Genomic DNA, 13092 nt, shown 5'->3' with positions numbered 1-13092 from the left:
CCTGTAAAGACAGTCATAATGAGGTAGTATGCATCGCATACTAGCTCATTATGAAGTACTTACCTAAAAACGAAGCCCCCGCAGTGCCGCCCGCTCAGCAACAGTAAGGCCAACATGTTCCATTTGAGTGGCCTGGAGGCGCGATTACATCACTCCCGCGCACGTGCGCGGGAGCCGCCGTACACGGCAGTGGGCTCTAAAGGAACGGCACCTATACGTAAAAGTCTTTAAAGTGGGTTTACAACCACTTTAAATCATTGCTGAGAAAACAAAAAGAAAACTATTGTAAGGTAAGTCACCTAGAGCAGTGGTTCTCAACCAGGGATCCACCAGAGGTTGCTAGAGGTTCCTTGAGCAATGAGCAATTTCTGCCTCTCGGATAAGTTCCCCTGACACCATTCATCTTCTTAGCTATCTGGAAGAAGGTCATTCTTTCCAATGTCTACAATTGTAAGGAGAATTCATCCCACTAGTGTTATCATGAGTTGTAATTGTTGTTATTTTTAGTAGGGGTTCCCTGAGACCTGAAAATTATTTCAAGGATTCCTGTGTTGAAAAGGTTGAGAAAGGCTGACCTAGAGGTTGCATGGTTGCCAACTATCTTCCCCAGAACTCCAGTGTTTTTAAAGATGTAAAAATGTATAGCACTGTTAGCTTAACTGATGGACGCCCAGTTTAATCAGGGGTCCTAAGGGGAGCATTACCCTCAAAACTACTAAAGGGACTTTTTTTTTTTTTTTTATTATTTATTTAAGGAAACCAAAATGTTCCTGTTTCTGTTTTCAGGGCTAGGCTGTGTGAAGGGAGCTGTAACTCATGATATAATTGGTCTCGTTGGCACTATGACACTTGTTTTTCTGCTGGCTTTCACGTGGTTTTGCCTGTTTGCAGTCTTGTCATTAACCTGGCCTTTTCCCTTTTACTTTGAAACATTTGGCAATCTCTCCCCTTTGTGTGCATGCGCTAGCATTGTAATTGCCGCCTGGCTAGCATCAGTTAAAGGGCAGACTTTAAACACTGGCTGGCTCCTTCATTTTATATATATATTTTATTTTTTTTTTGCCTGAATCCAAGTTGTTGATAGCACAAGAAAATAATTACTGATCCCTTGCTATGTCAGATATCATTTGAACAAGCTCAAGTCATCCTCAGGAAAATCTAATTTGGTTTTCCTGGTTGTTCATGTGATGGGTTGCTTCGGCATGACAATTAGAGGACAGAATGTGTTTGCCTTGGGTTTAAAGAGGTTGTAAACCGAGAAAAAATTTTTTTCTCTTCTTTACATCCTGAAAGAGAAACCCATAATGAGCTAGTATGCATCGCATAGTAGCTCATTATGAAATACTTACCTCAGAACGAGCCCCCGCCGTGCCGTCCGCTTACCTGTATGACGGGCGACATGTATAGTCGCCCGTCTTCCGGGATCGCGGCATCCGGCCATCTGATTGGCCGGAGCCGCGGTGACGTCACTCCCGCGCACGCGCGCGGGAGCCGACGGTCACGGCACGGGGCTCTGAAGGAACGGCACGATCTGCCGTTCCTTCAGAGCGCATGCGCCAGTGACGTCACTGGCTGCATTAAAGGTAAATATCTCCTAAACGGTACATGTTTAGGAGATATTTACAGTACCTATAGGTAAGCCTTAATATAGGCTTACCTATAGGTACAACTTCCTGAGGAGGGTTTACTTCCTCTTTAATAGTGCGTTTTACCCATGAGGCTCCAGCTTCCCCATTTCCTTAGCTGGGTTCTCCAATCTGTGATCTGAATGTCTGGTGTGCCCTTTCTGTCTGTGCTCTATTCTTGATTTAGAGCAGAGCTTTGTGTGTTTTTGCATTTGCTGTTGGGAAGTTTAGCAGCTTAAAGCATTCCTCAACCCAGGACCATGCATTCACTATATCTGCTCTCCCACAGGACCCAGAACATTGAAATGCAGTGTTTTTAGTAAGCATAAACTACTGAATACCTTTTCTCATCTGCCTTTTATAGCAGTCTTGTGACTATCAGTGCCCGGACGAGCACTGGTTGAAGTTTGTTGAGGGAGGGGGGGGTCATTCTCCTTTGACTGTTCTATGGGGCTGCATGACTCCTGACCCTCTGTCTGGACGATACTGATTGGCCCCGTGCCGATCACATGCACCCCCCCCCCCCAAAGAAAAAAAAAAACTCCCTAGCAGTACACACCAAAATGAGCATGTGCAGAGTGCCTCCAAGGCTCTGTACTGTCAGGAGATGGTTTGGGGACTGTGGAACAAGAAGAAGATCAGAGAAGACAGGATCAAGTAGCCTATTTTATACAATGCACAGGATTAACCCCTTAGGTTCCACATTGAGTATAACCAGCATGCTTTACTGTATATACAGACTGATTTTACTGTTGTGGGTTTAGTAACACTTTAACCAGAATAAGATTGTATAGATGCATATGTAAGTATCGATCCATATTTAAAAAAAAAAACTTTGAACCCTGTTTTTGCTGGCCACATAACATATCTGAAACCATTTTCAATTACAGAACCTTGTATTAGAATTTTATTTTTACTTATTCTAAAAGAAAATATCAAATCAAGCGTTAAAATGCGTAGATCAAATGATGAGGATGAAATTTAATGTGGATCTGTGAAAGGTTGTAGCATATTAGGCCTTGGGTTACACATTAGTCCCTGTTGCAGGGAAAGTAGGTAAGCCTGTTAATTGGTTGTATTTAGCTTAAAATCCCATGAAAAGATAAAAAGCCTATGTATTGATAGATTTTTTTATTTTATTTTTTCTCTTTTCAGACTGTGTATATATTGAGAGCCGAAGACCTAACACTCCATACTTTATATGTAGCATTCAAGATTTCAAACTGGTAAGTTTTTTGTTCTGTAAATTATCAATGTGTTTTGCAGCTTACCACTGTCTGCTGTTTTCATAATCTTCATTTGCACATTTAAACATAAAGGGAGCCTGAAAAAATGTGGTCAATACAAATTGTAAGGCTGGGTTCACATCTCTTGTGGGTGGCAGTGCCATTCATTTTTTTTATCTCCCCCCCACATCTGCATACATGTGCACCAAACAGCAAGGTGCTGCAAAACCAAGCAAATTAGTGCAGTACGTTTTTGGAAAGGAGTCGGTGGCGGCTCTTCCACGTTTCTCGTAGGGCGCGCAGCCCATTAAAATGATATCCCTGTTTTACTTTATGGATGGTTTTATTTGTACTATCCTGCTACTTATTATTGTTGGGCTCTGCGAAGCTGACTTTAATGCCATCATCCTGCTTTAGATGCCAATTGTTTTGTATGTTATAGAAAATACGTAAAGTGGAACTGCACTGCATCTGGGCACCACAAACAAAAAATGCTGTTTTCATTTATTTTTAGTATTTAAAACAAACTCCCCCCATCCATGTCTCCATTCTTTATTTTGCTGAGAAATTATTTTGAAAAACGCCCCCTGGCATTTTTGGCCGTGGCCATCTTGAGTAAGGGCAGATGATTTGTGTATCCTTTTACTTCCTGTAATCCGTCTCTGGCATTGGCTGTGCTGAGAACCCACCCTCCACCTCCTCCAACTCCTCAAGATACCTGGGATGTATGACCAGGAAGTAACTGAAGAAATGCAAAAAAAGTGTAAAACAAGTAAATATGATATACTTTCCTATCTATTTACTAATGCTAGCAGCATAAGGATTAGAAATAGTCTATTTTGATTGAGAGAGTGAAGTTCCACTTAAAACACTTTAAAAGAAATGAAATTAATTCCCTGTGAATAACGCACAGTAACCCACCTGTGCTTTGTCTTGCTTGTAGGTGTGAACCAAGCCTTCACATTTCATATTGATCAGAGCTATGAAATGATATATTTATCTGTAAAGTTGCCACTTCCAGCTTTCTGAATTTTTTTCTTTTTCTTTTATATGGTGGCCTCATTGACAAGGAGTGGCTTGGGCAGCTTAAGAATCTAAAAGATGTTCCTCCTTAAAATTAGTTGTTGCTTACACTTTTAGCAGCTCAATCTTACTTTTTGATGTTTTTTTACTGAAGTGAACACTTAAAGCTTAACTCCAGGCAGGTCTAAAAGAACAGATTTTGTTGGAGCTGGGCATTCGTCATCAAATCATTTCCTGAAATAGAAGTATTCTGCTCACCTCTCTGATATCCTATGTTTCCCAAGTAGTACTCCTGTGCCCAGACTATGGTCATTAAACAATTTACATATTTTTAGCAAGCAGCTAATGAGCTTTAAAACAAGTCATCCCTGACCACTCTAGCTGCTTTTATTGTGAAGGTTATTCCTTCTCGAAGATCACAACAAAGACTCCATAGTTTGTTTTTAGGTCCCATTCAGAAGGCATTTCCAGAAGCATTTGAATGCTTGGTTACAGAATTCCATTTTTAAAGGGGCCTATTCCTCTTAGCGATGTTGCGCCAAAGTAGTAGGAGGAGCTTCTATTGAAGTTTTGGCTCAATAGACTTTAAAAGCAAACTTTTATTATGTTGCAATTTACCAGTCCTTAGATGTGGTAGATGCATTAGTTTTCTTGTTTAGGCTCCTTGTACTGTTGGGGTCCTTTCACACGGGGCGGACCATTTTTTGATCTGCTTTTTTTTTTTTTTTTTTTCCGGACACGGATGACATACGGTCAGTATGTCCGTTTATCATCCGAGCCGTTTACGGATGATAAACAGGGATAATGCATGTCAATGGGATTGCGGATGTCAGCGGATGACACCACTGACCTCTGTTTTTGCGTCCGTGACGTTTTTTTAAATGGAAGAAAAATAGGGTTCTCTTCCGTTCCAAAAAACGGAACTGATAGGAAAGGACGCAAATCGGATGTCAGTGGATGGTCGTCCACGGACATCCGCAATCCCATCGACATGCATTATTTACGTTTTTCATCTGCAAAAAAAATGGGATGAAAACGGACGGGCCGCCCATGTGAAAGGACCCTCACCTGGTGATCCTGCCAAGTAAGTCTGTTTGATTTTAAACAGAACAAGCTGTCCTGCAGATGTAGCAAGAGGGTTTTTACAATGACCAGCTCTTATTCATTTATGTACAACCTTTGTTCCATAAAGATAAAAACTGTTGCTGTAATTGCCTATAAAGTATTAAAGTTTGGCATCAATCTGTTATTATATTTAAGACAGAGGTGTCTCTGTACCCCTTCATCCAGAGGGGGGGAACTTTAATACAAGAGGTATGTTACTGGCCAGATTGCCAGGTAAAAACAAGAAAAAAAAAAAGCCTAAGGGCTCTTTCACACGGTCCGCCTCCGTAGGCGGATCCGTGCTGCTCAGCGGGGATCGATCTGCGATCCCCGCTGAGCCGGCGGATGACGGCTCCGTCTCCGCTTGCAGTGTGGAGAGGGAGGTGTCACAGCCCCCGCTGCTCTCTATGGGGAATCGGATGAGAGCGGACCGCCTGTCCGCTCTCACCTGATCCCCAGGACGGATGGAAAATAGGGTTTCCATCCGTCCGGATTTCACGGACAGGATCAGATGCGGATGGCAGCGGGTGTCGCGGACATGTCACTGCTGACATCCGCTGCTCCATAGGGCTGAATGGGGCATCCGATCAGATTCTCCTAAAAAACCGACAGGCGTATCTGATCGGAACGCCCGTGTGAAAGAGCCCTAAGGGTCCTTTCACAAGGTCAGCTACATTTTTTGTTCCGCTCAGTGACTTTTTTTTTTAAACGGACACGGATGACACTTTTGTAGGGTCCATTCCGTATGTCCGTTTTTCATCCATCCGTTTGCGGATGAAAAACTGACATAATGTAGGTCTATGGGATTGCTGACGTTAGCGGATGACACCGCTGACATCCGTTTTTGCGTCCGTTCCGTTTTTTTAAACGTAAGAAAAATAGGGTTCTCTTCAGTCTCAAAAAACGGAACTGAATGGAGTGGACGCAAAACGGATGTCAGTGGATGGTCATCCGCTAACGTCCGCAATCCCATAGTAATGCATTATGTTTGTTTTTCATCCACAAACGGATGAGAGGAAAAACGAACTTACGGGGACCGCCTGTGTGAAAGGACCCTAAAAAAGCTAGTGCAGCCACATCTAATAGTTGGGAAGCTGCAATATATTATAGTTTTGGTTTAATACTGCTTTAAAAAAAACAAAGCACGTAACGTGTCTTTCAGGTGTTCCACGCCTAATAACCGTCTGCTTCTCCTCTCCAGTAACCTGCATTTATTTAGCTATAACAACAGTGCTTACTCTCCTGAAAAATGTTCAGAGCTTATAAGAACATGTTTAAATGTGTTAAATAAAAGGCACCAAATATAAAGAAGCTGAGACTCAAGCTCCATTCACACCTATGCAGGTGCGCATACAGTTTTGTGTAATTTTCTGTCATGTTTAAGGCAGCCCATTAATTTTAATAGACTTTCCTACGTGTGAACATCGCACAAGTGTTTGACCCTTTTTTAAAAAACATTGTGGCACCCAAGCACATTGCGTGTGAACATCGCACAAACGTTTTTGACCCTTTTTTAAAAACATTGTCGCACCCAAACGCTATGTACTTAAAAAAAAAAAAATAGGAACAAATGGCATTCCCATGCATCTACAAAAGGATGCACTTTTTTGTGTGTTGCTGATGTGCATGCAAATTTGTGCAACCCACAAATGTGAACTCAAGTGTGGACCTAACCTCAGTTTAACAGTTTGCTTACATTAGGGGTCTGGCAGGCTGCTAAGATTCTGTTCTTAAAGAAACACAGTGCCTGTGTTGTGAATTTTAAAAATTAGTTTCTTCACATTGCTTATAGAAACCGAGATAAATGAGGAATTGTTTTAAAGTGCTGCCACTACTTGTTTAGAATATGTAAATACTTTAGTGTGAATGATCTTTATACAGAACCCCTTTAAACTTTGTTTCATTGCTGTTGCCTCTTGACACTACTGTGTGTTGGATTACTGGTTCCTTGCCGCATGTTGTGGTTTCATCCATACACCAAGGTAGGGCACAGCAGTGACTTCTGGCGCATTCTCTGGGCCTAAGGAGAGTAGGGGCGTAGGGTTTATGGTTGGCACCTAAAGCTTCGTACACACGATCAGATTATTGGTCAAATTTTCGTCCGTTTTTTGTTGAATGCGAGTCTCATATCGAAAGTGAAGAGGTTACTTTCATAAGAAAATCCTCGTATGACAGAATTCAACTTCAGAAGTGATGTCATGTGTTGAATTGTTTTGTATGTATTCTTTTGTTTCCGAGCATGCATACTTGCTCTTACGGTTTTTTTCGGACTAAATCTGTATTAATTAAAAGAAAATCGGATGACAATTTCACATGCAATAAAAATTGTATAGCCTGCACATTCAGTTTGTCATCCGAAAATTCGTAATTGGCTGTCGAAAGCTCTATACTAACAATCTGAAATTCGACAGATCGTTCTTCGGACAAATTTTTATTTCCGATTTTCCTCTTGTGTGTATGGGCCTTAAGGCTGCCTGCTACCAAGCTTCAAGTCTGTTTTGCTCATCCTATAGTGAGAATTGGTAATGGGTATACTTGTGGCTTATTTGACAAACTGATGGCAGTCTGGCTGTTCAATAAAAGCCCAGACCAGGATCAGATTAGGCCGTTGCAATGCTCAAACTGTTTTCTCTTCTATAATGATGGTTTAGATTCATTTTCTAAGGCTCTTCAGATGAATAAAAGGTCTGCATTCATTGGTTCCAAAATCTGTGGATAGCCATCTCTGATCTTTGTCTTAATGAAGAGGTGGAATATCTGCTGCTGACGATGATGGTTTACGATTTTAATAATCTTTCAGTTACCTCTGCATTTTGGTATGTGGTCAGATCTATGAAGGCCTATGACACACATCATATCGGGAAGGGTGTATGCCATTTGCATATGAAGACGATACAGTTTCCAATAATAATGTTTGCTTCCTCAAACAGGTCTCTGTAATTTCTTGTTGCCAGATTGAAGTGCAGCCTTGCTCCTTTTATTCGCACCCACCGTAATCATGCCTTTGCGTGAATCGTACAATTGTGTGCATTAGTGGGTACCTGGGATTTACAGCAGAATTAGTGGAGGAGTCATGAATTACAATGTGAAGGTTTCCATTCTGGGCAGAAGTTCCTGCTGAGTTACCATAATTGCTCGGGGATATTAACAGCAATAAAGGGCAGCTCTTTTGTTGTCAGTATTGGTTTTGCGTGGCACATTAAGGCTGTCTGCAAAACAGCATGAATCAGTGCACACAGATACCTGTCAGATGCTGCTCACAACACTCCTCCACTGGTAATTTAGTGTACATTGAATGCCACCTCCTCCCCAGCTCAGGGGCTTGATTTCAAGCAGTGATACAGGAGTGTTTGTGGGTATATTGCAGATGAAACCCACGGCGTTTGGCAGTAACTCTTGTACACGTCCCCATAGGGACAGTAGATGTGTGTACTCTAGCAGCCTGTAATCATCTGATTAAAGATGATATTTTGAGCTAGGGAATTATTTATCACATTCACTGTGGATTTCAGTGAAACTCCAGTCGCTATACAAATCACCAGTAAACGTATTTCGGTTTATGCGTGCTTAGTGTTTTTTTTTTTTTTTCCTTTCTCCAATGTAAATTGCATCTTTTCCTATGCTGAATGTTTCATATCTCTTCCTAGCACCAGAGGGCAATGGGTAGGAGTGGCCACTACTGTTCTGAATTGCATCGAAGAAGCTATCTGTCTGAAGCTGACAAAAACAGGACAATCTCCTAGTTTGTGTGCAGGCTCAGTGCATTCAAATTGGCTATTGGAGAGGGAAATCAGGGGTTGGCTATATATCAAGTTCTGTTATATGCAATACCTTTCATTTCAGCATCCCAACAAACTGTATTCTTCAAGAAGTGACTGACAGAGCAATTATTAAACACGCCTACAGATTTAAAAGAAAGTTGGTGCAATCTGACCATTTACAGCCAGATTGAGGAATTATACGTCTAGAGGAAAATAGTTCTTGTCTCCAATTATGGAAAGGTTTCTTCACTGTAAGAGCTGTGAAAATGTGGAATAGGTTCCCTCCAGAGGTGGTTCTGGCCAGCTCACTAGATTGCTTTAAAAAAGCCTGGATTCTTTTCTGGGTGTACATAATATAAATGGGTACTAATATTTATAGGTAAAGTTGATCCAGGGAATATCTGATTGCCTCTCAGGGGATCAGGAAGGAATTTTTTCCCCTGCTGTAGCAAATTGGATCATTCTTTGCTGGGGTTTTTTCACCTTCCTCTGGATCAACTGCCGGTATAGGATTGTGTATATGGGATTGTATGGTTGGGTTTTCTTAAGGCTCCTTTCACACAGCCCGCCTCCGCTGGCGGACTCGCGGAATCCCCGCTGAGCAGGCGGATGACAGCTCTGTCTCCGCTCTGTGTGCGGAGAGGGAGCTGTCAGATCCCCGCTGTGCTCTATGGGGGAATCGGATGAGAACGGACCACCTGTCCGTTCTCATCCGATCTGCTGGACGGATGGAAAATAGGGTTTCCATCCGTCAGGATTTCACGGACAGGATCGGAATCGGATAGCAGCGGGTGTCAGCGGAGAGGTCTCCGCTGAAATCCGCTGCCCCATAGGGATGCATGGAGGATCTGATCAGATCCGCCTAAAAAAACTGACAGGCGCGGATCTGATCGGATCGTTCGTGTGAAAGGACCCTTGCTGTTTTTTTTTTTTTTATAGCTGAGCCAGATGGACTTGTGTCTTTTTTCAACCTGACTAACTATGTAACTATATAATGTCTGCAAACCTTTCCTTGTTGACTGCTGTCAAGTCCACTCAAGAGAAGCGTCCGAGTACATTTCCCTAGCCAATTGCTGTAGTTTTCCCTGGGATAAGCCAACCCATTATTCCTCCCTGTTCCATAGGCTCATACATGAATCCTCTCACATAAGTCCACACTTACAATTAAAATTATAGGTGTTCCAAGTAAAATACATATATTGCTCAAATTAAATCAATATGTGCAAATAACCTCAAAATCCACCATGGCTCCACATATATGCACAAATACAAAACCACAAGTGTCTCTTGTTTGAAATGGGAGATTCCCAGTTGTATCTTACCCATATTATTTGGGTGTTCCACTGCAAGCAAAAAGTGCTCAACCTCTTGTGTGACAAGCTTCTCACTTTTAATATACAGACCTATGAGAGATCTAGGTCTTGTAAAGCTTTTCACTCTATAGGGTTAGATTACTGCTGGCGCTTCCTAGCTTCAGTCCACAGAAATACAAGTAACCAAGGTGGCTGTAACTTTCTCCTTTGTGCCAGCAATACAGTGCTCAATGAGAAGAACAGAAAACCCTCCATTGCACAGTACTGCTTTAACACAAGTTTATTGAAAAACAAAGTTACACTAATAATATCTGGTGCACATAGCCGATGCACACAACATGGGAGTTGTAGTTCCTGAACAACTGGAGGGCCATGGTTTGAAGACCCTTGCACTACGGAGAAATTGCTGATATTTTCCAATCAATTCTAGAGGGCCGCTCTGGTGCAGTAAGCTTCAATTCCTATATGTGACGTCATCCCGCTCCGCCCTATGCGTATGCATGTCTGTACAACATCTGTTTGCAGAAACAATCATTCAGTGACCAGATCATCTACTGTCTGTATGCACCTCAGTAAACCGTTGTTTATTGGAGCAGATTATGCTCTGATAAAAAAAAAAAATGCTTCAAAACAAGGGCTGGGGCAGCCTATGAATTTGTCAGGATGAGCTTGTCATAATGCTCCACTAATATCTCATGCACATCAAGTCATTCAGCTAGAATGCTGGAGAGGTCAGCTGTTGAGATTAATCTTGTTTTCTCTCTGTGACTGTTGACATTCTCCTCCTATAGCTTTGTGCGACTAGTTGTATTCAAGCTGTTATTTGTTTAAATGTAATTACAGAGCAGTCAGCACACAAAGCAATACAGCAGCTGATATTTTGAAGCCATATAATCCCCTCCTCCTTTCACTCGTACAGATTCAATGAAGACTTTATGGTAGAATTGTCAGAATAACAACAATTGCTATGTTCTGGGTTTGTGTAGTGGGTAGATCTATAGGAGAAAAATGCTTTGTTACTAAACAAATTTCATTTGCGTTCCACCTGGTTATCAGTTCACATGACTTTTGGGCCGCATAATTTGGTGTTTCATGGCACCTGGCGTATGCGCTTAGGCTCTAACATTTATGAGGGTATTAAATTGTTTGATCAAAACTACATGATCTAGGTTTAAACAAAATCCAAAAAACTTGCTGGCGGCAAACCCATTGTGTAGTAGCATTATAGATCCAGAAAAACAAATGTGAAGCCCTTCCTGGGATCACCTTCTTTTACAGGCTTCACCCAAAGACTTGGCTTAATGGTTGCAACGCTCCATGATTAAGCCCAGTTGTGGGGTGTCATAGGTGGAAGTGTCAGGCGGGCTTCATGTTTGTCCAGAAAAATAAAGCTACTGAACATTGGATTTTATAGGAGTGCTGCCAGCTGTTTTTTTTTTTTTTTTGGCAGTTTGGGGCATGGAAGAAGACCTTGCCACCTATCCAAAAAAACAAGGCTTAGGTTGCACATTGGTTTGTCTGATCGTGTTTAATAATTGTATCTTTATTTTGGTACTGGCCTGCAACATTTTCAATATACAGTTTTTGCAAAAATGCATTTGTTCTGGAAAACCTACAGATACCCAAATCCCTAGAACCCATTAGGGGTGAACAGAACTCAAGAGCTACAGAGAGAATGGGTGCCTTTTGCAAGCTTTAAGACAAAAATCTTAAGTGCCCTCATTACCTGTATCCTTTGTTAGGCCCTGCGTTTAAAGTTATGTATTTACCTGTATATCTCTAACGACTTGCCATCTGCCTGGTAATTTACGCCATTACTTTGACTATAAATACTAGGCTTATGGCTGCAGCTAGATGCCATAACCCCAGTATTTTATTTTTCCTCAGGTGGCCGACTTTCTGATAAGTGAGCCCGTCAGCGGATTCGCCGTGAGATCACATTTAGAAGCGGCGGGAGAGGTCAAAAACACCCCCCCCCCCCCTTTGAGTGGTTCCCAGGCTAACCTTAGTGATCACTAAGCTTGGGAGCCATCCGGCATCGGCAAGATGGCCACCGCTGATCTCTATGCCCTTGAAGGACTGGAGCTACGGCAGCGTCACTTCTGGTTCTCGGGGCATGTAAAGATTTTTTTTTTTGTTTTTGATCTTTTGCTTTTAAGGGTAGAGGAGAGATTTGGGTTTATTTAGACCCCAGATCTCTTCATAAAGAGGACCTCTCATGCTGCATTGTTAACGCAAGGTATGTTTACATTCTTTGCGATAGCGATAAAAGTGATCAAAACATTTTTTTTTAAAAAGTGTAAAAATTAAAAAAAAAATATTTAAAGCATCCCTATCCCTGCCTGCTCAAGCGCAGTAGTGAAAGCATGTATAGGATAATGGATAATTAACAAGTATAGAGCGGTGCTAAATCAGACTCATAAACTACAATCAGACAAATATACATTGAATATGTAAACACATCTAATAGAAGAAAAATGTGAGAAAAATCCAAAGAATAAAAAATGTGAAAAAAAGTCCAGTGTGAAAAAGTAACAGTGAGCAGAAATATAGTTCTTGTAAGTAGAAGAAATGTCAGCAATCACAATCCAGTGCATGATCCGGAGACACAAATACACTCCACCACCACATGCAATGGCCGCTCACCTCCAGTCCAAAGGTAACACACATTAAACTGCTGGAGCGACCTCCATAAGATATATTCCGTCACAAATCACAGCGCATGGAAATAGGAAAATAACTCCTCATGGTGTAGTATTAAAAGAACATTTATTAAAAGCAACATGTAGACTTACAATTAAAATCAATGCACAGTGAGTAGTGGATTTGACCAAGGGGTCACACATCCTCCTCCTCCCGGAGGAGCCAGGTGACATCACTTCTGGTTACGGCTGAAAATGGAAGTTCGGATTCAACAGCGTCCAGCTGATGTGTGACCCCTTGGTCATATCCACTACAGATTTTTCTCACATCAATTTTTTCTTCTATTAGATGTGTTTACATATTATTTGTATATTTGTCTGATTGTAGTTTATTAGTC

The 13092-nt window shown here is 41.6% G+C and overlaps 1 protein-coding gene across 1 annotated transcript in view; it reads left to right on the top strand.

Moving 5' to 3' along the window:
• Positions 1 to 13092, top strand: part of RERE (arginine-glutamic acid dipeptide repeats) — a 387592-nt gene that overhangs the window by 125332 nt on the left and 249168 nt on the right. The window contains exon 3 of the mRNA XM_082274341.1: positions 2781 to 2851. Coding sequence (XP_082130467.1) covers positions 2781 to 2851 — 71 coding nt within the window. The remainder of the gene's footprint in view (positions 1 to 2780; positions 2852 to 13092) is intronic.

This window comes from Pelophylax lessonae (assembly GCF_965119305.1).
Source record: "Pelophylax lessonae genome assembly, chromosome: 12".
In the NCBI taxonomy this organism is placed as follows: domain Eukaryota; kingdom Metazoa; phylum Chordata; class Amphibia; order Anura; family Ranidae; genus Pelophylax; species Pelophylax lessonae.
The sequence above is the reverse complement of the archived record's forward strand: the minus strand, read 5'-3'. Positions and strand labels throughout refer to the sequence as shown.